The following is a 27,422-nucleotide window of genomic DNA, read 5'->3' on the forward strand; positions in this document are numbered from 1 at the left end:
GGGGGGGCGTGTTAAGCCCTCAGTCCGGTTAAGTAATCATCCAACATATGCATGTGATGTTGCCTGTTTAATGTCCCATTCTTATCGAAAGAAGGAATGAAGGTCTGATTTTAACACTGAAAGGGGTGCATAGTGAAGAGAACAGATTCTCCTCTCTACAGTGGCTTACCTAACCACAGGTATTATCCTCAAGCACTTATCCCCTCATCCGAACTTTCAGACTAGAAATAATTTGGTCTGTCTGGAAACCATCTAAGGGAAAGTGCAGTAGGGATGTGAACCATAGACAATGGGAAGGTTTCGCAACTTGCATACCCCTTTTGCAATTTCAAATCGGATCCCCTCTTCCTTCTTTATGCATTGCTAGGGCAGCTCTGTTTTTCAACACAGAATACTCCTGTCATCGCATATAGAATTATTTTGCATTACAATATGATCTCTGTTATTGAGATTACATGATTGTTGACTCTGCTGCTGCTATTTCTTCTGCTTTGTTCCATTCATCCTGCTTCTTTCAATGCAATATTCCATTTTATTCTGCTCCCTTGCCATCTTTCACCTTGTTGTATTATTTGTTGCCCCCAATACAGTTATTCCCAGACGGGATACCTGATGAATTGGCTTTCATCTTGTGTATGTTTGCTGCTAGGCATGATATTAAGCACAACATTTCTGTGTTGTAGGCTTGCATTTTTATAGCTTCACTCTGTTCTTCCCAGGAGTTATGTGACTATCAATAACCTTGTATGAATTATATATTATATTATATTTGTAACCCACTTTCCTGCTGGCGTAAAAAGTAGCATTCCAAAAAAAAAAGCAAACTCCAAACACAGATCAAATATAATAAAAAGCAATCAAAATGATAGAACTTGACTGATAAAATCACCTGCTCTCTACCTACCTACACACCCTACCCCCACCCCCAGGTCTCCAAAGCAAAATGATTTTAATATTTCCAGAAGGCTGGGAGAATAATGACCAAGTGTGCCTATTATACGAAAGAATTCCAAAGTCTGTGTAAGTGCAAGGGATGACGAGGCCTGCCTCACATTTAAAGTTGGGGTGGGTGAGCAGAGGGAGGAATGATCATTCATAAGAGGACACACAGCTAATACTTCCAGAATGAAAGGCCCAAATCTCCCCATTGCATGAATGTCTGTAGAAACTAGCCTACCATACAAAGGTAAAACTTGCAATCATTGCTCTGCTCACTTCCCACTATGCACTGGTGTGTGGTCTTTGGATGATTGCCCAGAAGGGAATGCAGCCCTCAGGGTGGAAAATGTTCCCCATCCATGCTGGGGAGCTTTTGCCAATCGCTATAGACAAAACCGAGGAAAATGGACCAATGGCTTGACTCTCTACAAGGCACCTTGCTATGTTCTTCGGCTCTCTACCAACTCTGTTCTTCCCTCTCTTCTGTGTCACCTTCTTTCTTGTCCAAGTTTCAACTTTAAAACACATTAGATAACTCCCCACACCCTTGACTTAATTATGTTAGATGCTTCCCATGAGGCTTATTTTTTTTTAAAAAATGAACTTCTTGCAGGCTTTTTACAAATGGAAGATGATAGTCAAATAAAGTCCATAGAGACTTCTCTAAGATTCAACTCATAGTTAATATATGGTAGTCAAGATTTGTGAACATGGTAGCTAAGATTTAAGAATGTTTTGTGTATTGCTTTCTAATGAAAGCCCAGAAAAGATAATTTCTGCTGGCTGATATGTAGGATATGATTAACACCAAATTAGTGTATGGATAATTATAAATCATTGCCCCTTTCCTCTTCCTTTCCATTGACTAGTGCAGTGGTTCCCAACAGGTGGTCCGGGGACCCCCAGGGGTCCGCAAGCTATGCCAGAGGGGTCCGCAGGATGCTATTAGAATAAAAAATATATTAAATATATTTTGTATGATAACAGATTTTTTGTTTTGGCCACTTCCTGCATGAGCAGAGTCTAGCGCAAAACTAGAATTAGATAGAGGCAGTAGTTCTGCTGTATGCCGTTAGGTGGCGCTTTACAAACACTACTGTTTTGCAAAGAGGCAGCGTGCGCATTCTACTAACGCTCACCTCCCCAAGATGCTTTGCGCGCGTCGGCTTCATTTGTGCGCTACTGCGCAGGTACCCTGTCTTCTCCATTCCCCTCCCTCCTCCCTGGCGCGCGCTGCCTCTTTGCAAAACAGTAGTGTTTGTAAACAAAGTGTTGTTTTTCGCGGAAGCTACAGTTCGCGTAGTTAAAAATGGACCGTTGGTTAAAAAGTGGTTCGTTAAAACGACAAAGGCCTACAGATGAAGAGGAAGAAAATGCGTTTGATGTTCAAGCAACTGTAAAAAACGTATAAATATAAAATATAAAAAGACTCTTAATTTGGCTCTCACTTTTTAATTTTAGGATTAGGAATTAATGGGGGTCCTTGTCACAATAGCGGCTCGATGAGGGGTCCTCGAGAAAATTTTGTTGGGAACCCCTGGACTAGTGTACTAATGTAACTAAATATACTAGTAAGATACACTGATTCAGGAAGGGGTTTGTGTCAGAATCCCCTGCTAAAATGAAGAGGGAAACCCTTCATTTTAGCCATGTCTCGAAGTCATTGTGATGTCACTTGACTGACCGGTAGGCAATCTCATGAGACTAATGCTGATAAGGATCTGGCCTGGGGAGCCAAAAGATTTCCCACCCCTGAAGTAAATACCACTGTAGTACCACTGTATTCTGCTCTGGTCAGACCTCACCTGGAGTACTGTGTCCAGTTCTGGGCACCACAGTGAAGGATACTGACAAGCTGGAACGTGTCCAGAAGGGGGCAACCAAAATGGTCAAAGGCCTGGAAACGATGCCTTATGAGGAACGGCTTAGGGAGCTGGGTATGTTTAGCCTGGAGAAGAGAAGGTTAAGGGGTGATACGATAGCCATGTTCAAATATATAAAAGGATGTCATACAGAGGAGGGAGAAAGGTTGTTTTCTGCTGCTCCAGAGAAGCGGACACGAAGCAATGGATTCAAACTACAAGAAAGAAGATTCCACCTAAACATTAGGAAGAACTTCCTGACAGTAAGAGCTGTTCAGCAGTGGAATTTGCTGCCAAGGAGTGTGGGGGAGTCTCCTTCTTTGGAGGTCTTTAAGCAGAGGCTTGACAGGCATATGTCAAGAATGCTTTGATGGTGTTTCCTGCTTGGCAGGGGGTTGGACTGGATGGTCCTTGTGGTCTTTTCCAACTCTATGATTCTATGAAATGGTGGATCCTGAAGTTCTGCTTTTTCTGTGAATGGGGCAGACACAGTGTGACTTTCCCACTGCATCTGGTTTGGCTTTATTGAGTGACAATAACATGTCCAGCTGTTGCTGATTCTTGTACTATCCAAAAATGTTCCATCAATTTCGGAAGTCTAACTATTTTACAGTTGGTCAAAGTTTCCTCTGCTGTAAAGGCATGTGTGTACATTTAGTTATGGACCAGTTTTATGAGATTCAACTGCAAAAACTATGCCTTACCCCCAATATATAAAACAATCCAGTAATCACAGGGGGGGCACATATATCAAGGATGAGGGACCTATGCTTCTCCATGTTGGTTGGGGCTGATGGGATTTGGAGTCCTACAACCACTGGTTGTCTGTCTTTGATGTAACACTTCTACTTAACTGGTGCAGAAATGGCTTTTAGATGAGCAGAAAAATGCAACTTTGTTCGCAGCCCGTTGTTGTGTGTGAAATATTCTTGTACAGCATTAATGAGAATGATAAATAGCTTGACAGGCTGGCCAGGTGGCATGGCTGTGGCATGTAAGGTTGCTGAACAGGAGACCTGGGTATTTGGAGCAAATTTGGGATGCTTGTTTCCCAGGGCTGGCGGAAGTAGAGCATGAAGAGGAGGTGATGTGATTGATCTCTTTAGAAGAAGCTGCCAGCTGGAGTGCTTGCAAACCTCGCCTCCTATTTCTCCTTAAAGTCAAATTGATGGCAGCTTCTGAAAAGAGCTACCATTCACACATTTTTCTAACCATTGAGCTGTAGAGCTGAAAGCCCAGTTACTCCTAAAGAGGAGGAACAGCTTATTTAAAGGGTCAAAAAGAGACACATACATATGGTGAAACAATGCCAGGGAACAGACCCCTGCTCTATGCAGCTGTTCTTTCTAACCTGCTTTTAAAAAATGATTTTGGAGCGGCAATTCATCGTACAAGGGTACATTTTATTTTTCTTAGAGTAATTCTCCCTATCAAATATGCAGCCATTTATTTTCCCTCTGGAATTTAAAATGGTATTTTACAACCTCTTACTTCAGTCTTGTTAAAAGTGCTACTCTAATTTTCGAGGGGATTTCTACCCCAGGGTTTTTAAAGTCTTTGTAGTCAAGCAATCATCTAAATTGATGTTATATTTCTAACAAAAAGCTCTTGCATATGTTGTAACACTTCCAGCTCCTTCCCTCCCCATTTCACAGTCTCTCATTCCCCTAACCTGTTACTGTGGATGAATTATACATTGTTTTTAGGTCTGCGGTTAGAAAAATATATTGTGGTAAAATAATTGAATCTATTACCTGTAGAATTATGGCAGCAATACAAGACAGCATAACTCCCAGCTGTTTGGGAGTGCAGAATGCTGTTGATTGAAGGGACTCTTGGGATTGAGTGAGTTTAATATGTCAGTAGGCAGGGGATTCTACAGATAACAATACCATGTGCTCTGAGTAATATGGGCCTTGAGCAAATGGGAACAATAGGGGTAGAAGAAGCCTCAGGCAGTGCCAGTTAGAACCCCAGAGATTGTGCGGAAAGAGCATGTCTAGGATTTATTGGAAGGCCAGATAACAACAAATGCTCCCTGCTACTTCTGCAGTATCTGTAAGTTCCTCCTATTTTACACACAATATATCTTCTGATTTGTTCTATTACTTCCACTATGCTTAGGATTGTGAATGTTTGTGAAAAGTTATGTGAAACCCTTGGTAGGAATGGGAGGTTCAAATTGAAGAATGTACCCTCCAACATTCCTCTGATGAAAATATTTGATGATGATGATGATGATCGTGATGGTGATATTTGTACCCCACCCATCTGACTGGGCTGCCCCAGCCACGCTGGGCAGATTCCAACATATAAAAAAACATAAGAAAACATTAACATTAAAAACTTCCCTATAGAGGGCTGCCTTCGGATGGCTCGCGGATCAGATAACTCCATATCCACCAACATTTCTCCAATGAAAATAGGGTGTCCTAAGGAAAAGTGGGACATTCCAGGATCAAATCAGAAACTGGGATGGCATCTGTAAATCCAGGACTGTCCCTGGAAAATAGGGACACTTGGAGGGTCTGTGCTCACTTTCCTGAACCACCTCGATCAGTTCATCTTTGTTCAAGTAGAAAAGTGCCCCAGCACTGGCCTACATGGATTTCAGTAGTCAGTAGATTTTATTGTATATCGCCAGTGGTCATGACAATGACTACATGGGTTGCATTAAGCTATAGCTTGAGAGTTCTCTTGATTTATTTTCTTTCTTTCTTTCTTTTAAAAAAGTATATCTGGTTAAGTCTAATTGTTAGCTCTAGGCTCACTGAAGTGTGAAAGCACTTATACTAGGAACTGGACTGAGACCACTTCAAATCCATTGCATTGTAAACTTGCTAAAGTGCTTTCAGATAACAAGGGCTGAATTATTTCACATAACGTTCCTGATTTTCTCTCGCTAGCATTTTGCTCTAAAAACCTGTGAGGTAAAAATAATAATATGTGGAGTATTCCAACTTAGTGTGAAAACCCTTTTCCCTGCTTTTTTATTTTAAAAAAAGGTGTGAGCCCAAAATAGTTTTCAGTGCCCTGGACAATCAAGTTTATTTATTTTTTAAATAGTAAAAGCAAATGGGTGCTAAAATCTGTTAAGAGTGTTGTGGTGAATATATATTTCTTTTTAAAAAACTAAAACCTTTTTCATCTAGTATGATTTTCATCATTTTCAAAAATAGAGACATCTGTACAGAGCAGGGGTCAGCAAACTTTTTCAGCAGGGTCCACTGTCCCTCAGACCTTGTGGGGGGCCAGACCCACAAATAACCCAGAGATGCATTTTAAATAAAAGGACACATTCTACTCATGTTAAAACATGCTGATTCCCAGACTGTCCGTGGGCCAGATTTAGAAGGCGATTGGGCTGGATCTGGCCCCCGGGCCTTAGTTTGCCTACCCATGGTACAGAGTATTATCTGTACAGAATATCAATCCACAGTAGAGTTATACTTTGACCTATAGGCATAGAAACAGTGACATTTCAAATTTAAGAAATTCAAACTTATTTTATAATATATATTATGTTTTTTCACTATGCACATGAACCATAGGCAAAAGCAAATACTTTGAATACAATACTTTGATTTAAGCAATATGGTGTTTGTTTTTGCATGGCCTCATCTTATACTATAGCATTGTTACAATGCATCATATGCTCTCTCTTTTTTTGCTAAGACCTGATTAATCATTCTTCTGCTGTTATGGATCATCATCATCATCATCATCACCACACACACACACACACACACACACACACACACACACTCTCTTCCTATGGCAAGGGGTCCTTCTGACTACTGCAATCTATGTAAAGAGGCTTACCATTTTGATTTCCCATGCAAATGCCTCACCTTCTTGAGAGATGTTGGCATAGAAGCTTTCCACCCAAAAGAGTCAATCTACATGATAAGACCTCTTAATATGTTATGAGACAGGGTTGGCTGAAGTCCCTTCCATGCAGAACTTAATGAATGAATGACTGTAGTGAATGAGGCCACCCCCATGGCTGATTTAGAACACTGGTGCAGATTTTTTGTGTGAATGTCCATGCTGGTCTACAAAACCAAAGCTGCATGTAAAACCAGACAGATTAGTCTCATGGAGTAAATAGTGTGATTACAAACTATTAGTGTAGCACACTGGTATAAGTGAATTAGAGGATTGCTACATATTCTTCAGTAGAAAATACCCTAACTCCCAGATAAGGAAGATTTGTCCATATCTGTGAAGGTAATCCGAACTCAGGCTGCTTACTGTCTATCAATATTAGGAAAGAAGGAGGCAGAGAAGCTGCTTGGAGTTGGGATTTTATTTTTAAACATGAATTTCCATATTCACATGCTAGGAAAAGGAGGAAAATTTGAATGTGTAAAAGCTATTTAAAAGGGGGGGGGGAATTCAGCTGCTCTTGCAATATCATATTTTCGCTTCAACAACTTAACCTTGGGTCTCCTTTGTCTCTTTTTCTGCTGAAAAGGTCTCATTCGATTGCAAGAGCTTATTAAGGCTCCATCACGGTACAACCTGCGACTAAAAATCCGCCAGTTACCAGCTGACACAAAGGATGCAAAACCCTTGCTCAAGGAGATGAAAAGAGGCAAGGAATTCCATGTCATCTTTGACTGCAGTCATGAAATGGCAGCAGGCATTTTGAAACAGGTAAATACACCCCTTTCCTACATGCATCACTAAGATAAGGCAGAGACGGTACTGAAGCGAAGGTTTGGGAAACCTGGTTATGATGATGGAACCCAATTAACAGTAACCAGAGTTATTGTCACTGCACATGCAACATTGAATTTGGAATGGTCCGCCTGTGGCCCCTAGTGCCTTCTGCCAGTGATTAGTTCAGACCTCTGGAAAGAGCAATCCATTGTTCCTCCAGCAGCCTGCTGGGTGGGGAGCAGTTGAGAGGGAGTGATAGTGTGTGTGGGTGGTGAGAGAATCCGAAAGACAGCTGGCAAGAAAAAGAGGTGGCAGAAAAGAGGGTAGCCTGTGCCACCTTTGGTTTGGTGCCCTATGTGTCTTTGGCCTCACCTATTGATTAGTTTATGGGGCAGGTTGCCCCAGAGGGAATGTAGTTCTCAATCATTCCAGGGTGTAGTCTGATGGCACATGAAGCCACCACTTTGTTGAAGTCTGAATCTATGCCTGGATAGGAGACCGTGATATAAAGGTGTGATATAAAAGTAGGAAAGCAAAGAAACAAATAGGGAATAATAATAATAATAATAATAATAATAATAATAATAATAATTTATTATTTATACCCCGCCCATCTGGCCGGGTTCCCCCAGCCACTCTGGGCGGCTTCCAAAAAAACAGAAATTCTAAAATACAGAAATCCATCAAACATTAAAAGCTTCCCTAAACAGGGCTGCCTTGAGCTGCCTTCTAAAGGTCTGGTAATTGTTCTCTTTGACCTCTAGTGGGAGGGCATTCCACAGGGTGGGTGCCACTACCGAGAAGGCCCTCGGTATATGGTTTCCTGTCCCTGCACTAAACCCATGCCAAAAGCAAACCAGGGGGAAAAGGAAAATATTCATTCCTCAAATGGCTCTTGAATTCCAAACCATAATATGCAGGAAGGGTGCCTCTATATGCTACCAGAAGTATTCTAATCACATGGATTGCTTACTTTAGTTTTGTAGGCTGCTACCCTAGAATAAAACTTCCTGACTTATTTTCACCTCTTCTTCTTCTGACTGTTGTTAAGCAAAGCCTCAATATATCTGAATTGGTGTGGTCAGATTGCTTGCACTCCACAGTTTCATCAGTTTGGATGTGATCAGTGTTTACCAAGAACCTCTCCCCAGTCACATCCTAACAAAAGCAGTACTTGAAAATGTTGGCACCACAGAGAGTTCCAAGTGAAGAGGAGAACATTTCTAGGGGGTCAGAACCTAAAAGCACTGAGAAAGTATTATGGTCTACTCCACACCATGTCATTGGTGAACTGGGTCCCATACTGACTTGCGCACTAGAAGACAGAACTATTTCCACATGGGCTTGAAGTGAGTGACGCTGCTGGAGAAGAGCAATGTAAACCTTAAGCCCTTCATTCAAATTAACAGGACAGATTTATTTGGGCTGGGTCTGAGTCACGTGTCAACCTAAGTCTTGGTGTTTTCTACAAAATAGTTATTCACAAACTCACAAAATGTGCATTACCTTGGTTTTATTATGATATTTCGTTTATTGGACTTAATAGTCTGCTCTAGCGCAGAAGTTCATGTCTTGCAAAGAGGTGGGTGCACCTTGCAAATATGTACACCTTTCCTTTCCTTGAAGCTTTTGTTTGGAGACTGCCATTGTTCAACCACCTGAGCAGTGGAGATGGAAACTAATGAAAACTTACTTTGTCTCCTCTGTCCTGTGGTCTCACTTATGTTCATAAATACAGGTGAGATCTTAACTTTTTAGTCTGTTCATGGGAGGAGAACTGTGCTCACGGAAGGGATCATCTCAGCAGTTCTGCCTCTGTTCACAGATCAAAAAGTTAAGATCAAAACCTTACTTTTGTTGGATTGCAGCCTAAAAGTGCAAGAAAAATTGCTGATGTTGTTTGAATATTCATTCGCTTTAAAACACTTGAGTCCAAAATGTTTACTAGTTTTGTGCTAGCTAAGAACCCAGCAACCTGAACAATAAGTTAGTCCATCAGCCAAGTTGCATTATTTATAATGGACCAATAGGTTGTAGGTGAGCAGCAGCAACTGTGGCTTTTATTAGTTTCTCTGTCAGCAAAAACAGCCCTGTACTATATAAGTATTAGAGCAAAGTGGAAACCTGGCTTTATCACTCCCATCTCCTTTACACAGTAAAAAGATTTTCTTTGCTGAATTATCTCTTTCCCATCTTGCTTATTAATGGCGAGGATTTGTTCTGCCTAATGCTCCAAATATACAAAACCAATTCTCAGGCTACTTCCTTGAGCAGATAAAGAACATTGACTTGAATATATGCAGCCATGGATTTTTTTTTCGTAGGAGTGCACTTTTTGCATATGAATTATTTTGTTAAATATTTCTTTTCTTTCCCTCTTGATACTCGAAACACTCTAGTTCATTTAATAACACAAGTGTCCGTGTCTTTTTATAAATTAGGCTTTGGCACTGATATGCGAAGTGCCCCCCCCCCACCTTGCCACCCATATTTGTAGTTGATTATGTGTGTAACAGCATGATGAGAGTTTCATATTCTGAATTCATGCTACATATATTTTGCAATGAAGAGCATTGCAGTGCATTCAGCTGGCAAAGGACCGGATGAAGGCAGTTGCATTTTAATACTCCTATTTATTTTCACACATCTTATGCAAGTTGCCTTTAAGACTCAGTGGTGTTGTCTAGAACCAAACCTTGCATTCCCCAAAGCCTCTGCTGTAGAAAAAGAGAAGAACAAACACTGGTTTCTTCGCTGATTTCCTTGAAGCATGAAGTGGTATAGCATAAATGCCTGTTCTGTGTTGCCCCTTCTCATGCTCCAAGGTCTTTGATGTGGGGAGAAAGATGTAAAGTTTCTGCTGCAACTCTGCTCTGGAATCTCAAAGCAAGCAAATTAGCAGCCTTTTCTGACCCCTCCTTCTCCCTTGAAATCTTAAGACGCTTGTGAGCCAGGGGCTAATATGTTTGACCTCTAGCCCACATACCCAAGGCTTCCAATGTGGGTAGGTGAGAACATTACCCTTTCCTTCTGCTGTAGCTTAAGAGCCAGTCTGATGCACTTGAGAATAATAATAATAATAATAATAATAATAATAATAATAATTATTATTATTATTTATACCCCGCCCATCTGGCCGGGTCCCCCCCGCCACATTAAAATATCACAGATTAAAAACTTCCCTAAGCAGGGCTGCCTTTAGGTATTTTCTAAATGTCAGGTAGTTGTTTATCTCTCTGACCTTGATGGGAGGGTGTTCCACAGGGTGGGTGCCACTACCGAGAAGGCCCTCTGCCTGGTTCCCTGTAGCTTTGCTTCTCGCAGTGAGGGAACCGCCAGAAGGCCCTTGGCGCTGGATCTCAGTGTCCAGGTAGAACGATGGGGTGGAGACGCTCCTTTAGGTATACAGGACTGAGGCTGTTTAGGGCTTTAAAGGTCAGTACCAACACTTTGAATTGTGCTCGGAAACGTACTGGGAGCCAATGTAGGATATCTTGCATGTTTGCAATGGAGAATGGAGCTCACTCTGGGATTTGGGTACAGACTGCCCTACCCATAATCTATATGTGGCATACATTCCCATCACTGTGTAGCAGTCCTAGATGCTGATTTTCAACCCTTCCTCTTAATTCTTAAAAATCCATATCAGAAGATTAAAGTTATTAGCCATAGAATGTGTTGCTGATAACACCAAGATTGCAGTTTGAACCCTGTATTTTCCTGAATTGCAGGGATTTGGGCTAGATGATCCTCAGGGTCCCTTCCAACTCTACAATCCTATGATTACTTACCAAACAAAGAATATGGGTACAGTGAGGCTTCAGGGATATGCTTTTAGCCGCAGCCTCTGAGGTCACACCAGTTTCCCCAGACTCTCACATGTTTAGGCTGCAGCAGGGAGCCTCAGGTAGTTTTGAAGGCGTTCAACCTAAACTAATGAAGTAAGAACCACAGGACTTTGACAGCAGGGCTAAAAGTGCTGCCCTGTTGTATTAGTGTTCTCATTTGATAAACAAGGCCTGAAATAGGCTGTTATTTGCGCTTCTGCTTGATTGTCTCTTGGTCATCAGAACAGACTATTGACAGCCTTAATTCCTCTGAGGAGCTGCCCTGTTGGGTGATCTTTCAGGATTCTTCTCTGTCTCTCCCCCCCCCCCAATGGAGGGGAGACACGGTAAAGAGAAGGTGTGACTCAGTCACATGGATGAAGCAAGGCACCTTCCTGATTCTTGTCATTCAAAACTCATCAGTGCTGTTTTTTGTACTTCTTTACAGCTCTGTTTAGCTACAATTTCAGCTCATATATTCACAATAGCTCTTCCTATTTCCATCCATTTGTCTACATGACACCATCTTGGTGGACGAAGGAAGTTAGTTCTGACCACGGCAACGTTAGACTCAGTCTCACTTATTAATCCAAGAAATGATTATGGAAAATCTAGACTGCACAGCTGAAGCTGATGTGCTCCTTAGAAATATTTGGAAATAACTCCGGGGAGTTGGAAAGTAGCCCTGGTGCTTTATATGAGCCATTAATGCTAAAAAATGTGCCTGCAGGGCTTGAAGCTTAAGTGCTGCTTGCAGGGTAGAGTGTTGGAGTGTTCTGTGTTTGGTGCCAGCCTTCAACCCCTTTTAATTGAGTAATATTGTTCACTTGGAGTAACTCTACCTTTTCCTCATTACGTATCCTTTCTGGTGAAGATGTATAATAAATACAATTAATGGAACCATTCCCGAGTCAGATTTTTGGTTGGCAACTGAAAGTTCCCATTAATATGTAAAACTGTAAGCTTCTTTCACATTTGCAGCCCTAAACAGTTCACTAATAATCTTTCTATCAGCAGATTTGGTTCATAAATTCCTTTAATAGCAAGTAATCTGCTCCAACTGCTAAGGAATGATTTGCTTGACCTAATTTTAATATGATTCCAGCCCTATAGTTTCATCCCAATGGTATTCTTCAGAGAGCCTTTCATTATTCATATAGGTGTGATTAAAAGCAATGCTATGTGTAACCTTAGAAATATTAAAAGCAATGTTATGTAACTTTAAAATAATAATAATGTGTGATGTTGGATTGTTTTTTCTTTCCCTTTAGGGTTTAGCAATGGGAATGATGACAGAATACTATCATTACATCTTTACCACATTGGTAAGTAGCTTATAGGAATCTGCTGGCGGCCTCAGACAAAGGCCTTTAGTTTCTTAATTATATTGCTTGACAAAGTGAAAGTGGTCTCTCAGGAATAGAAGAGAAAGAAGTACTGAGTGTTTCTCCACTTGATTTTGATAAGTTGCAGTGGAAGCTCTGGGGGCTGGTTTAATTAATGTTCGTAAGTATTATTCTGGAAAACTGACACTCCTTGCAAAGGGGGTGGGGGGCAGGACTGATTTTACAGTTTTGAAGATAGTTATTTGTTCTGGAGAAACACACAGCACGCAGTTCAGAATGAGCGGATCTCTTCTCCCTTCTTTTTGGAGGAGACTTGTTTGATCCTGTCAACACCTGGGAATGTTTCTGGTTTTTAGACAACTTGTTGTATTTTGGCTCTTGTAATTAGATGGGGGGGAGGGGAGTTCTATCTGAATAGGAATAGCTTTAGTCCCCTTTTAAAACCTGCTAGCCCAGGCATCCCCAAACTGTGGCCCTCCAGATGTTTTGGCCTACAACTCCCATGATCCCTAGCTAACAGGACCAGTGGTCGGGGAAGATGGGAATTGTAGTCCAAAACATCTGGAGGGCCGAAGTTTGGGGATGTCTGTGCTAGCCACCTGAAAGGATAGACAGGAGCAGGGAGGAAAATCTCTATCCATTTGCCTCCCTAAGTCATAATGAGATCGTGCCAAAATCCGCATTCTAGCTTTCTTGCATTCTAGCTTCTTCCCCACACCCTTAGAGGAACTCACCAACTTACAGGCAGGACTTGGAGCTCACAAACAACCAGAAAAACTGCAGCTGTTAGGCTTTTAATAGGTGTACATTATAGGAAACAGAACAGCAATCCTGAAAGTTTTGCGATAGTTTCTAGATCCATTCAAAAGGTTTTCACATTTGAAGCCTTAAATTCTGCCTGCGTCCAGAGTGTCCGATGGAGCATTCCTTCCTGTGTGGGGAAGGGCCATTGCTCAGTGGTAGAGCATCTGCTTTCCATGTGGAAACTTCATTCCTTGGCATCTCCAGGTAGGGCTGGGAGGAACTCCATCTGAAACCTTGGAGAGTCGCTGCCAGTCAGTGTAGACAGTCCTGAGGAAGAGATACCAATGGCCTGACTGGGCACAAGGCAGCTCCTAGTCCCATGCACCCAATGTGGCTTGTACTGTGTGGAAAGAATGAGATGACTAGAAAGGGGTGCACATCCTCATTCCAGTTAGCAGCCTTATGCTGTCAAGCAGCATTTGTTGGTTTTGATATGTCTGTGAAAGGAGAGGCAGAGTGTTGGGGGGGAGAGAAGCCCAGCAGATTAAAGTGGATTTCAAAATGAGCCACTTTCAGATGCTGCTGCTGCTGCTGTAAATGTCAGCCGTCTGCTGCATACAGTACTTCATTGGCACAGATTTATTCTGGATGTTCCTGCTGGAGATCCCGAGTGATCCAGTGGTTAAGCCCAAAATAATGGCCAGAAGGCAGATGGTGGCTGTTCTACGGCTGAAGCTAAGCAGGCTAAACCTAGTAAACTGGCTGGCTGGAAGTCTTTCTCTCTGAGTTCCTTCGAATAAAGAGCAAGGGACCAGGCCAATCCATAAATGAACTGAATAAATAATAAAATTAACATGCCATAAAAGTTCTGCACTTCATGATCAGACTTCTGGACTAATTACGTATTCCCATTTGCTAATTAGGTCTCAGGAGCAGGCTGATGGGAGGGTGGATGTCCCCCCCCCCTGAAGAACTGAATGTAAACTTCAGCAGTTGACAACTGAGGATAATTTGGGACATGCCAGGAGATGATAGATTTTTATGCTCAGTGGAGCCATGTAACTTCTATCACTTTTTGGCTCCTCTGCTTTATTAATTACTTCTTACCTGACACAGCGAAAGCCATGTCCAATAAATTTTCTAGTCACGCTGTTTAGCTGTGCTGTTTGGAAGTGTACTTTCCCATGATTGATTTGGAGCCTAATGTAATAGCTCATTAATTCTCTGAACTGTTGTGCATATTTATTATAGTTTTGAGTAAACAGGAATGTGTTTAAATTACATAATTATTTATGCAATTGTCCAAGGTAGTCTGGAAGCCACCCAAAATTTAAAAAGCGAGGGGGTGGGAAGGACTTGGGGGACATCATTTCAAGCAGTTCTGCACTTAGCCAAACCTATTTCCCTATGCTGTGGGGAAAATTTGCCACCTCCTCTCATGTCTTGGTCATGCCATCTCTTAAATTGTTATTGAGAAGTGCAGGACACTTTTGCACATTTATTTCTGCTCTCTCCTTCTAAAACACTATAGCCAGGAAGATGGACTGAGTCAAAGTATATGTGGTAGTGTGGTAGTATACTGGAAGATTAATGTGTGATTGGACCATATCTTGCCAGATAGGAAATTAGGTCTTGGCACTTTTCAGCTGTGTGATAATACTGTATAATTTTACTACTTCTCCCCCTCCCCAACTAAATAGTGTCTTAAAACAAAGGTGGAAGGGCAGCTCAGTGTTTTGGAAAGTCACTGTGCATTGTAGCATAGACCCAGAAGAAGCATCTACGTGACCTAGTCACATTGTGAAAAATGATACTATAAACTCTAATTGGAATTTGGAATGTTAACTATCTCTGAGATTAGCTTGGGTTCTTGCATTAACAATGAACAATTAATCATATGCCACTGTCCTGGAAGGGGGGGGGGGGCTACTGCTGTGCCTTCTCTCTCTCTCTCTCTCTCTCTCTCTCTGCGTGTGCACTGGTCGGTCGGTCGGTCCGTCTCTCCCTGCCATTTACTGAATAAATAAGTGCCTCTTGTTTGATCCCTGCCAAAGCACTACTGCTTCAGAAACCAATAACAAGATTTCAGCCTTTGGCAAGCAAAGTAAAAATTCACAGTTCCCATACAAAGGCTAAATTTTTGTCCAGTTAATACAAGTGAAAATTCCTGCCTGTTGAAATCAGGCAGGTGCCTTCACTGTATTCTTTTTGTTTTGTTGATATGTTTACCGTTTTCCATATCTATGCTGAACAAACGAGTTGTGTTTAAAACTCCTGGGGCTGGATTCAACTAAACTGTTGTGCTGGTGGTAGTCTCCTGTATTTGTCATTAAGCAGAACATTGCAAAAAAGGGGGGGGATATGGTTCTGCTTGTGAATTTGTAGATTGTAGCACTGGAGAAAATGTGTTGAACTTGGGTCTTTCTATTATTTTCCTGAATATAATATCTGATATCTGATGAACCGCTGAAGAAGTGTGCATGCACACGAAAGCTCATACCAAAATAAAAAACTTAGTTGGTCTTTAAGGTGCTGCTGGAAGGAATTTTTTTTATTTTGTTTCGACTACGTCAGACCAACACGGCTACCTACCTGTCACTGAAAATAGGCTTATTAAAGCAGGAAACCCCAACGTTTGCCTAATTCAGGTTTATGGAATGTTAGTAAACAACAAAGTATGCAGCTCACTGACTTTGCTGGACTTTTCTGCATATTGTTAATGGCTACTCAGGTTTGTTTGGGCTCTCAGCGCAGATGTAGGTAATCAGAAGCAGTATAAATTAGTCATTTATTTTCATGTACATGTAAAGTTGTTAGCAATTAATTCAATGCACAATATTATGGACTTTTTAAGCACTGGTGATTATTCTAAACTGCATTGGAGAGGGCATAAAATACTTGTTTGAATAGAAAAGATTCAGAATGCATGATAGCAACTACAAATGTCCATCCTTTCTTCTCTTCCTTCAGGACCTCTTTGCTCTTGATGTGGAGCCATATCGGTATAGTGGGGTTAACATGACTGGATTCAGGATTCTCAATACAGAAAACACCCAAGTGGCATCCATCATTGAAAAGTGGTCCATGGAACGATTACAAGCACCTCCAAAGCCTGATTCAGGTTTGCTGGATGGATTCATGACGGTAGGAGCACAATCTACAGTTTAGTTCATGTGAACCTACAAATGTTTTAGAATTCCAACCTTACCTTTAGCTGTATACTGGTAGTTGGTTTTATTACACATTTCTTTCTCAGTGCTTTATTTTGCTGTCTTCAACAGGATGCCTCATTTTGGGAACATCTCTCAGTCTGTGATATCTGAGAAGTGAAGCTGAACAAATTACATGATGTATATATCAGAGTGTTTGGCCTGAATCATGCAGCCCATTGTGGAAGCACCAGATTTTAAAAGAGGGTTGGGGGAATCTGTTTTTAGGAGGCTTCATGTAACCTGCCAGGGAAATTTGGCTTTTAAGTTTTTGTTGTTATTTATTTGGGTCTGAGTTAACTTCTATTGATGTGAAATGGGGGTTTACTTTCATACTGTTAAACTTTCATGATGGCCAGATGACTACGAATAAACAAAACTACTAAGATTGGAAGGCTTAGGTTTAGTACTGGCAAGTGGGCACAGAAGTATTGGCTGCCTTTATTTTTCCTAGAAGGCTCCACAGGAATGACACTGAGTGATGGAATTAAAAATGGTGCCTCTGATCCAGCAATTTTCCGGGGGGGGGGGCTGCCTTCTTTCACACACACCTTGCGGCATTCTCAAAATTTAAGTTGGACTCTTCCTTAAGGGGTACATAAATATTGTGGCAGTGACAATGAGGGAATAAAAGAGTTTTCATCCATCCTTCATTTAAATCACAGTCAATATCTAATAGATGGCCATGAAACTCTTGCAGTTACGTTCCACACAATAAATGCAACAACACTGAATGTGCTATCTGGAGGAAATAACACATTCCCCCAGGTGATAGGTGTAAATGCTTGAGGGGGGTTGCACTGGAAACTGGACATAGGTGCATCCTCACACAGGCACACACTGCCAAAACATTGACATAGTCTTCTATTTTAGATTTGACTTCTTTCAATCTTACTATATACTTTGCTGCATTGGGTTTTTGAAAGAGGGTAAGATTTTGTAATTTAGCATTTAAGTCTCTTCGTTTGTGAAAAAGAAAGAAAAGAAAAGCAGGGGAGGAAGTGAAACTTTTGCTTACTAGATAAAGGGTTATTGTCAACACTGGGAGCATTCCCATTTGTTTAATGCAGTGGGCTTATATTGCTTATACATTTCATGTTCTCTTTTTCTCCTGGTGTTGTAAGGCAATAGGAATCTCAGCGCAGTTCCTTGTGTCTGAAAGAAAGACCCATTATTGGTGGTGCTAACACAGTCATTTGTCACTATATAAGATTCTAGAGCTTATGCATTTTTCCCTTGGCTTTATCTCTGAGCTGTAGTAGGAAATAAAGAAAAAAGGAATTGGATTCGTTTATGAAGTCTCATGGCTCAGTTAACCCCTTTAATTGGTTCCTAGGAGCTATCATATGAGTCCATCTATTCAGCTGCACAGTAATGAATGTTTTGTGCTTTCTGGGCAAGTAGGGTGGCAGTGGTGTAAGGGGAGAATTTCCAAAGTTGCTTTGTTAGATGTTCCTCTAGGCTATCGAGAGCTTGTCTTCAAATCTATTGCTGCCAGTGTGGAAGCAGCCAGTGGGCTTTGCTGTGCCACAAGTTATGGATTATTCTGCTGCTACTAGCTGTAGGGAAAGGAGTCCAGGGAGCCACAATCAGGTGAGCTCTTCCTGGACTCCTGGCTCTTCATTATAGAACAAGATGGGAGCTAATATGAGGTGCATTGTAGTGGAACAGTGCTGTTTCTTCCATGTGAACTGTCTATTCATCTCATGGGGGCAGAGGGAGTCCAGTTGCACTTTGTCATCAGATGAAGTGCTTTGTTTACAATTCACTCACCTTTTTATGAGGAAACATGACACTCTCTGATGTCTGCATTCCAGAAAGGTTTGGTTCTTCCTCATAATATTAGAAAGTACATAGGAAGCTACCCTATACCAAGTTAAGACTGTTGTTCCATTTAGCTCAGTACTGTCTGTGTTGATTGGCAGTGACTCTCTCCAGGGTTTCATTCTGGGGGTCTTTCCCAGCCCCACCTGGAGATGCTGGGGGATTGAACCTCGGATCTTCTGCATGCAGAGATCAGAGGCCCACCCACTCAGCCATGACCCTTAGGTGTCAAAACTTAAGTGATTCCAAGTTACTTTTTGTTTAGACTAGGCAAGGGCGTGTAGAGAAGAGTCAAATGCCACCAGCCTGTTGCGCACAGTGGCTTTTTATATAACATTGAATTTGTTCTAGATGAAATGTACTCTTTAAAAATTTCCTACAAGGTGCTTGCCCTGTTTTTAAAGCAGTGCAAAGGGTTTACCAAGATCTTATCGGATTAGGATTATTTTTTGGGTGGGACGGGGATTTTTCTTCTTACAGCTGTAACAAAGAAGCACTATTACTGTGACAGAAAAGAGCTAAAATGCTGCCGCTAGGGACCTAAGTCTTGATGGAAATTCAAGAAAATGGTTTGCAACTAGGATTTTCAAGCTAATTTGCCATGGACAAATTGCTTAAACACTTTCGTCATGTCTCTGATTCCCCCAACCACTGCAGTCGTATACAAACACTTATTCAATCTACCTCACAGCATGTCTGAGAGATTAATTAGCCAATGCTGGTATGATACTTTGAAAATCTAAACCGCTGCATCATTATTAATAAGGAAGTCAGAGAAATTGTCATGCTTCCAACTGCTGTCTAACTATAGAGCTGCAACCAGAAATAACTTTTCGAATTAAAATGTGAATTCTATATATTCAGTAGAACTGTTTTCTGGAGAGTTAAAAGCAATTGGAAGAATATAAAGAAAAATGAAGAGTGAACAATAACCATGTTTGTGCAATTCAAACAACATGTATGAAACTAGATATTTTTTAATCTGGCCACCTCTAAAAAAGGTGGATTTAATTCACCTCTTCAAAAAATGTTAAGTTTAGTTGGCTTTACCTCAGTGTTTCTAAGCATGCTTTTCTATACATGTGAGGCCATTCAGGATCTCATAATGTATTTTATAAGTGAAATTGCTAATTTCAGTATCAAAGCGCATGCTTTTTCTGTCCATCAGCAAGTGGAATCTACTGCAAGAACAGTGCCCTGTGGGGTACTATCTATACATAATAAATCCATCCGTTTAGGATGCACTCTGTAAATATAAATTATTATTAGAGCATGTTTCCAATTTAATTGGGACATGCTAAATCAAGAAAGTTGTTTTAATTTCACGTCTCCTGGGAAACTGATTTAGCTTAATGATACCGATGGCTGCTTATTTGGAACAATATTAGCATAAAAATCTGCCTAATGGGTGTGCATTTAGCTAGTGCCAATTAGTTAAATGTCACTTAGCCAGGTGTTAATAGGTATAAAATTCTGACATCTGGACACATGGAAAGATACCAAATCAAAATTAAGGTTAGATATTTTTATGAACAGTCTGGCCGCTTCTGTCATTAAATGATTTTTTTTTAAAAAAAGAAAAGGGACGGAATCAATTTTCATTAAACCTTTAATCTCCATGGACAGTGTTTGTTCTTCCAAATGTTTAGCCAGTCAGCTCTAGCACCTGTCCCAAAGTGGAGGTCATAATGGTGATGCAGGACATCATGGCCATGTGAAAGGTCCTCTCATGTGTAGTGGGTGAGAGGGTTCTCCCTCTTCTCACCTGGACAGGTGATGGGAGCTTATAACCTTGATTAGCCTAATCATGTGGGGGCGGGGGGGGAGTTGCTTCCCCACACAAGCTTGTGTTAATAGCTTCAGGGTCTTATAGGAGCACAGGTATTGTTGACTTGCGTATATTGTACAGTTGTCCTCAGCATTCAGCTTTATGCATGGGGACATTTTCTATCCATATCTATTCATATGATAGATCGCCCTTGTAGGAACTTTTCTGCAACATACCGGTAGTTGCAATGCTGCTCACAACCAGTCAGTGTATCATGTTTATTGATGAAAGAAAGCTTATGCAAAACTGCATCCCATTCACTAAGGATGATGCTGTAAACAGTGATGCACACAAAATACAATATAAAAACCAATACAATGAATTATTTGGGTCATAGCCCTAAATAAATTTGACATGTTAAATTTTCCTTCCCTTTTGAGGAAAGGTGGGTAGACCATGCAGCTAGTAAATTATTGGGTTTTCTCTTTAAAATGTTCATAATTCTGGCTATGGTAGATAGAGAACTTAACATTTCCCTACATATAAAGCAGTTATGAATCTACATGGGTAATGCCACTTTTTAAAAAATGGATGTTGCATGCTTACATTGATTTTTGGCAGCACATCCAGGTTTTATGCCTTTCATACTAATTTATTTGTTGTCATTTATAACCAGAAGTGATATATTTATCCCGCTTCTCCTAAGCAATCATATATTGTCTATCAAATCCCACCAGGTTTCCTGTGTGTATTTAGTGGTGCCCTGCATTTCTGTTCTGATCAGCTCTCAGGTTCCAAGATATTTCATTATATTTCCTTGCAGGAAAAAAAAATATTGAGCTGGTAAACCTGATTAGATATGGATCAGAAGGAAAAAAGAGAGAAAAGAATGGTAAAATAGATAAAGAAAATGAAAGGAGAACTTGAGGGCTTAATGCTCAGCCAAACAGCCTCTATCATGATTAATTCCTCTCTGCAGCTTAGAAAAATATAAGCCCATTTTTCTTGGGGGATACTTCTATTTTGACCTTCTACTTTAGCATTTTCCAGCCAGCAAAAAGCCTCCCAACACTACCACAGTCTGCTAATAAAGAGAACATTAAAGTATGACATTAATATTTAGAAATCGTACTTTTCATATCAACATAAGATGAAAGGAGATAACTGTATCAGATGATAGGCAAAAGCAATTAGCAAGGAAAACTATGTTAATAAGGCACCAGAGCTTGGTAGGTCATCTTAATTATGCATACTTAACTGTGACTTGCGGCAGAGTATACCATGAAGATTAATATGAGAGCAAATGGAACTATTAAGCCATATGATATTCTTGCTACTATCTTTAGTTTTTTGGACTAAATTTACATATTTCTGCACAAATACATCCAAAGCTCTGTGGTATATTCACATTCATTTTGTGGCAGAGGAGTGCAAGTTCTTTTTACTGGACTTGAAAAAACAACAATTTTAATTGCATATCGATACTCTTGAAAATAATGTAGTCTAAAATACTTTTTTATTTTAAAAAAACTGCTACAGAATTGATGTTAAAGATATAGGTTAATAACTTCTTAATAAGTCAGGTCTAGCTGATCTAATTTCTGCTTGTAACTGTCCACAATATCACCTCATAGGGTAGAATCTAACACAGCACTTAAAGCTCTGTGATTACCAGGAGAAAGAGAGGGGGCGTGGCGAAGAGATTGGCATGGCGCAAGTTCTTCTGCCACTGCACCCGCGTCACACCAACTTCCCTGCTGCCACCCCCCATAAGCACCACAACGATGGGAGTCTAGGTCTGTGGTACCACTCCTCCTTGCTGGCCACTCCTGATATGTAGGCGATCATTTGTTGATGCTGTCATAAGGAGGTTGAAGGAATGGTGTGAACTGAAGCTGGGTACTAATCTAAATATCCTTATACACAATTCCGTCCAATCATTATCAGCATGTGGACACATGAAACACATTGTTACTGAGGCGCTTGGTTCACCTGACTCTGACTCTGACTCCTTTAGTTTCATTCTGCTGTTGGCTGTGAAGCCCTTATTTCCTCCACTTCTCATTGAAATGCTTCATTTAATTATTAGTGCTTCCTTCCTTCCTTCCTTTTCTATCTGTCTTTTCCATTTCCTCAATCTCACTATCTAAGTTAAATAGCTAGGTGACACTTGTCTCCTCCTCCACTACAAATACACATTTCATCATCTTTCCATTTTTCATACATTGTCCTTATTGCCAAGGGTACAAGGTCTAGGGCAGGTGTGCTAGTAATAAAAATAACCAGTATCCCATAATAACTAAAAATGCAGTTTCATTTTAATGGGTGTTCGATAGGTTTGGCCTCAGAATGAGTGTCTTCTTCGTCTTCTTAACACGTTGGTAAACACGTAAAATCTGTGTAAAGCTTTCAAGCTCTAATCACACAGAGTTGGCTTTGTATCACAGTTTTCATACTTGAGGTTTTTCCCAGCAGTGCTTTAGAAATCAATGAATGAAAATCTGTTAGTGTAGTGACGGTGTTGGCAAACAGTGGACACTGTGCACTGCAGAAGCTGACAGGCAGCATTGAATACTAAAGATTGTTCAGGCGAGGAAGTGTTATCTTGTGTTTCCCTCCTCCTGTCTCTCTGCACTTCCAGGGAACTGTGATGTCCAGATGGCCAACACGGGAGGCAGAAGAAAGAGTATCTCTGATACTGCCTTTCAAAGTTGGTCTCTCCCTTAGACTTCCAGCTCCCTTTAATTATGTATTTTATGGCAGTCTGCACAAGCCACTTACATTTTAGTCTGTGGACTATGAAATCTTTGGGCCAAGTTTGAGGATAAAATCTTGGGGCTCAGCTTGAGCTGATGTGACAGAACCTGCTGTGGATTTCAGATCTCAGCTCTGAAACCTGCAGATTAGCAGGAGGAGTGCCTTTAAGCAGGCGGAGAGCTGCCTTTGCTCACACCAACCACTCTGTAATAACAGCTTGTGTTGTTTTTTGGGTGTGTGTGTGTGTATGAGCGAAAATTTCAGATTAGAGGAACTGGCTGTCAGGTTGCCTTGGTTTCCAACAGATAGCTAAGTTTAGAAATTAGCCACTTGTAGGACTGGGAGTTAAAAAAGCACTTAGTAAAAAAAAAGCCTTCTGATTAACAAATTATTTAAATATATTATGTGACCAGTGTACAAAACAATTAATTAGATATTCCCTGCATTGACAGGTTACACTATCTGTCTGTTTGCATTATGAAATGTGTCTGGAAACATTTTAACCATTGCTGACTATCGTAGCTAGTGTGTTCAGCCAATTATTATATTACGGACTGTATCCCTGCTAACTTCACTCACCAATATGCTCTACCCCTTCACCCTCCCTTTCCATCTGGTCAAGGAAATCCTCCACATTTCTTTACACCTGACCAAACCCATTGTCTTTACACCTGGCTGACTCACTTTCCTTCCTTTCATACCTTGCCAACACACCTTCCACCTTCTATTACATCTGGCCAATCCCCCCTCTCTTTACACCTCACCCCTCCAAAAAACTCTCACCTTATGTCTGTGGCTCTCCTGAGCTACTCACCGGCTCACCTGCCTGCATCTTCAGCCTCTAGTTCCTTTCTCCTAGTCTGGCTTGGGCCACTCTCCTACCCATATCTTTAGTTCCACTCCCCCACCCTCTCTAGTTCTGCCCTCCATCACCTGGACCTGGACCTCTATCTACTGGATCCCTCTTCCTCTCCATGCCTGGTTCACCCACCAGCCAGCCCTACAGCTCACCACACTGTAGTTTATAGCCCCACCTGTTTGTAGGCAAGCAAACTTCAGCAGGATGACATCCTTATAATTTTATATATTAGGGAGATAAAATGTTCCAAAATAATATTTACTTTTTTAATAAAACAACAAACAAACACAAGTTGGTAGCATTATGTTCTTTTTAGAATTGCTGGTGTTCTCCTTGTTATGCTACTTTTAGCAATTCCAAACAATAAATTGCCATTGGCCATCTGGGTAGCCCGTTCGTTTCAATGACCTGGTTCTATCACAGTTACATTTTGCATGTACTTAAAGCATCATTTTTAATATCTGTCTGTACATAGTCAATCATTCTAATGTACTGAATTTTGTGACAAGGTTATTTTAGGTTAAAATAAGAATAGTTACTCAGTTGGCAATGACAACTGCAGATATTTCTCCATGGCCCACTTGAGCAAGTGTTTTATTGCTGCTCATAATCTTTTTGATTTTTATTTTGTGCTGTTTGTTACTGCAAAAAAAAAAGGTTGAAAGTCACATCTTCTAGTTATGTTCTATGCTTCTGTTTTTACCAAAGCATTGTACACAGATATTTTGAAATAATAGCAAACTGAATGTGGCTGCACCTGTCAATCCATTGTAATTTCTGTGTTTATTTTAAGCTTTGAAACCTTAAGTATGTTTACTTGTAAGATTTCCTAGGATTTAGTGTATTTAGAATCTGAGCTCTTCAGTCTTCAGTCATTGTAATCTGGATCAAGCCCATCACCTCTAGTGGGACTGACCTGAACTTGGCAGAGTAATGACTCTGAAGTAAATAAATAAGACCACATTGAATTAAGTTGCAGGCTCTGTTGGGTATTAGTTCTCTTGTGTGACATTCTATTTTCTTCAGTAGAACTAAAACTGAACAAGAAGAATACAGATCAAGATTTTGACATGTAATCTTAAGTGTTAACCTTTCATAGTTTCTTTGTACAAACCCTTTAGCATCTTGAAACATGGATCAGCTCAGTTCACTTTCATACTCTTGAACATTGTTGTATTATATAGCACTATCTGCACCTAGTATTTTCCAGGGCTATGCAACTGATTTGTCAGAATCTTGAACTGATTTCGGCCAATTTGTGCCAGTTTGTACCAAATCAATATTGGGTCAAGACAGCTATAAGTTGCTATAGAGTGGGTTGGGTGGACTTGAATGGTCTCCAAATTGTCGCAGTTATTAATTACAGCACCATAAAAGTAGAATGCCAGGGTAGGGAAGGGGAGGAGGAGAGCTGGACTTTGTTCCTTGAGAGGTCAAGGCTCTAATGCAGGGCTAGAATCTTATCCAACCCTCTTCGGTCACAGTGCTGGTTGGGAGAGATAGTAGTCTTAAAAATGCACTACTTTCCACATATGTGGTGATGTATTAAACTATAGAAAATGTGTAAACAAACAAACAAACAAAAACAAAGTTCACAGCCTTCACTCTTTTGTAAGTTCCGTCTCTTGAAAAGAGTTTGGTGGCATTTGTTCAGCTTCTGTTTCAGCTTCATAGGGCCATACCAACATTATACTTGTTTGTTTTCCACCCTTTCCCAATTAATCCCATTCCCATCACACACATACACAAGTATCAACCGTGCTACTTAGGTAGTGTCCCAATGTTGACTTTTTTCTTTTACGCTAGGCCCACATTTTATTTACAGTTATGCTCTTTTTCTGTCTCAGCCAGGGCCGGTGCATCCATTTAGGCGCACTAGGCAACAGTGGAAGAAAGCTAAGTTCAGGCATAACTTTCTCATTTAAATCAATGGGTATTGAACATACTTAACTTTGGTGAGATGGTGACCCGACACAGTGAGTTCAAAGTCATGTGCTGTTGCAGGCAATAAAAAGGTTACATTACTTTGTTCTTCTGTCAATATAGTCACTGGTACTGATAATGTTATTTTTGGGAAGCATCTGAATGTCTATTTTGTGAATCAAAGTGCCCTACAAAGTAGCTGATTTCCCCCTCCCCCGTCGGTTGTAGCTTGAGTGTCAGGAGCCTGTATTGATTTACATGTGAGATCAAGAGAAAGAGTCAGTCAATAAAGCGGTAGGAAGTAAAGCAGTATCAGGAGAGAATTTTAGTTGTCAGAATTCCAAACATCAGGTTTATTAGACTTTTGCTTGTACTTAATAGCTCCTCTGGGGATACTGCTCAGTAACAACTGCTCAGCCAGTTTTGGCATTAGAATTAGCAAAGGCATCTAGGAAAAGGTTGTTTCGGGTGAGGAAGCACCACATCAGGAAGTAGGGGCAGTTTTCTCCTGCTGCTGTGTAACCTCCTGCCAACATGTATAAAATTGAGCTTCAGAATATTTTTCTTTTCTCTCATAGAACTGCAGAAATATAGTGCCTTCTGTGCACCACTGTAATGTGGAAAATTAGCTCACGCATCCTCTTGGCACCTATTACAAAAGGGTTTGTGAATACGCAGCCTAGTCAATTGTGAACCACTATATTAGCTCACAAAAGGCTAATAATAGAAGGTATCATCTGCTTTCATAACTTTGTGACATTCTTCTTTGTTGTTTGTTTGTTCATCCTATTCTAAAGCAATGTTTTCTTTTTGATGGTGTGAAAATTAGCTAAACATAATGCCATGAAAGCAGGGTGGGTTGATAGGAGAGGTGAGAAAAAACGCCAGTGGGACAGGGCACAGATAAAGAGCTCCATCGTGATTGACAGCTCTAGGCTGAATCAGAGGGAATGGCCTTTTCCAGTATTTATTTAATTTGTATGCCACCCTTCATCTGTAGATCTCAGGGCGGTTCACAACATAATAAAATTTAGGTCAAAAACAAACCAATAATTTCCCCTCCACAGCACATTCAAAAGGGTATTGGAAGTTAAACAGCCAAAGGCCTGGTTGATGAGGAACGTTTTTGCTTGGCACCTAAAGGTGCATAATGAAGGCACCAGCCAAACCTCCCCACAAATGGGGGGGGGCAGTGCAGAAAAGGCCTGTCCTTGTGTTGCCAAGCTCCGGATCTCTCATGGAGGAGGCACACAAAGAAGGGCCACTAGCTGGGCCATTAGCTGCTGATAATAATAATAATAATAATAATAATAATAATAATAATAATAATAATTTATTATTTATACCTCGCCCATCTGGCTGGGTTTCCCCAGCCACTCTGGGTGGCTTCCAACAGAAATATTAGAATACACTAATTTCTTAAAGATTAAAAGCTTCCCTAAACAGGGCTGCCTGATAGAGGGCAGTCATTGCCACTGAGACCACCTGAGCCTCAAGCTAAGGATCCATAAGTACCCCCAAGCTGTGTACCCACTCCTTCAGAGGGAACCACCACAAAGTGGTGCCACCCACCCCTAACTTGGACAGCTGCTCCAAATGGATACTATAGTTGATGGTATCGAAAGCAGCTGAGAGGCTGAGGAGAATTAACAGGGACACACTTCCCCCGTTTTTCTCCCAACAGAGGTAATCAACAGAG

General features: G+C 40.8%; 1 protein-coding gene across 2 annotated transcripts in view; it reads left to right on the forward strand.

Moving 5' to 3' along the window:
* GRIK2 (glutamate ionotropic receptor kainate type subunit 2) overlaps positions 1-27,422 on the forward strand; it is a 442,739-nt gene that overhangs the window by 176,411 nt on the left and 238,906 nt on the right. For both annotated transcript variants that reach the window (XM_088665996.1, XM_088665995.1), the window contains exons 4-6: positions 7,279-7,460; positions 12,565-12,618; positions 16,354-16,527. In XM_088665996.1, the coding sequence (XP_088522122.1) occupies positions 7,279-7,460; positions 12,565-12,618; positions 16,354-16,527 (410 nt within the window). The remainder of the gene's footprint in view (positions 1-7,278; positions 7,461-12,564; positions 12,619-16,353; positions 16,528-27,422) is intronic.

The sequence above is a fragment of the Zootoca vivipara genome, chromosome 3 (assembly GCF_965207765.1).
Source record: "Zootoca vivipara chromosome 3, rZooViv2.hap1.1, whole genome shotgun sequence".
In the NCBI taxonomy this organism is placed as follows: domain Eukaryota; kingdom Metazoa; phylum Chordata; class Lepidosauria; order Squamata; family Lacertidae; genus Zootoca; species Zootoca vivipara.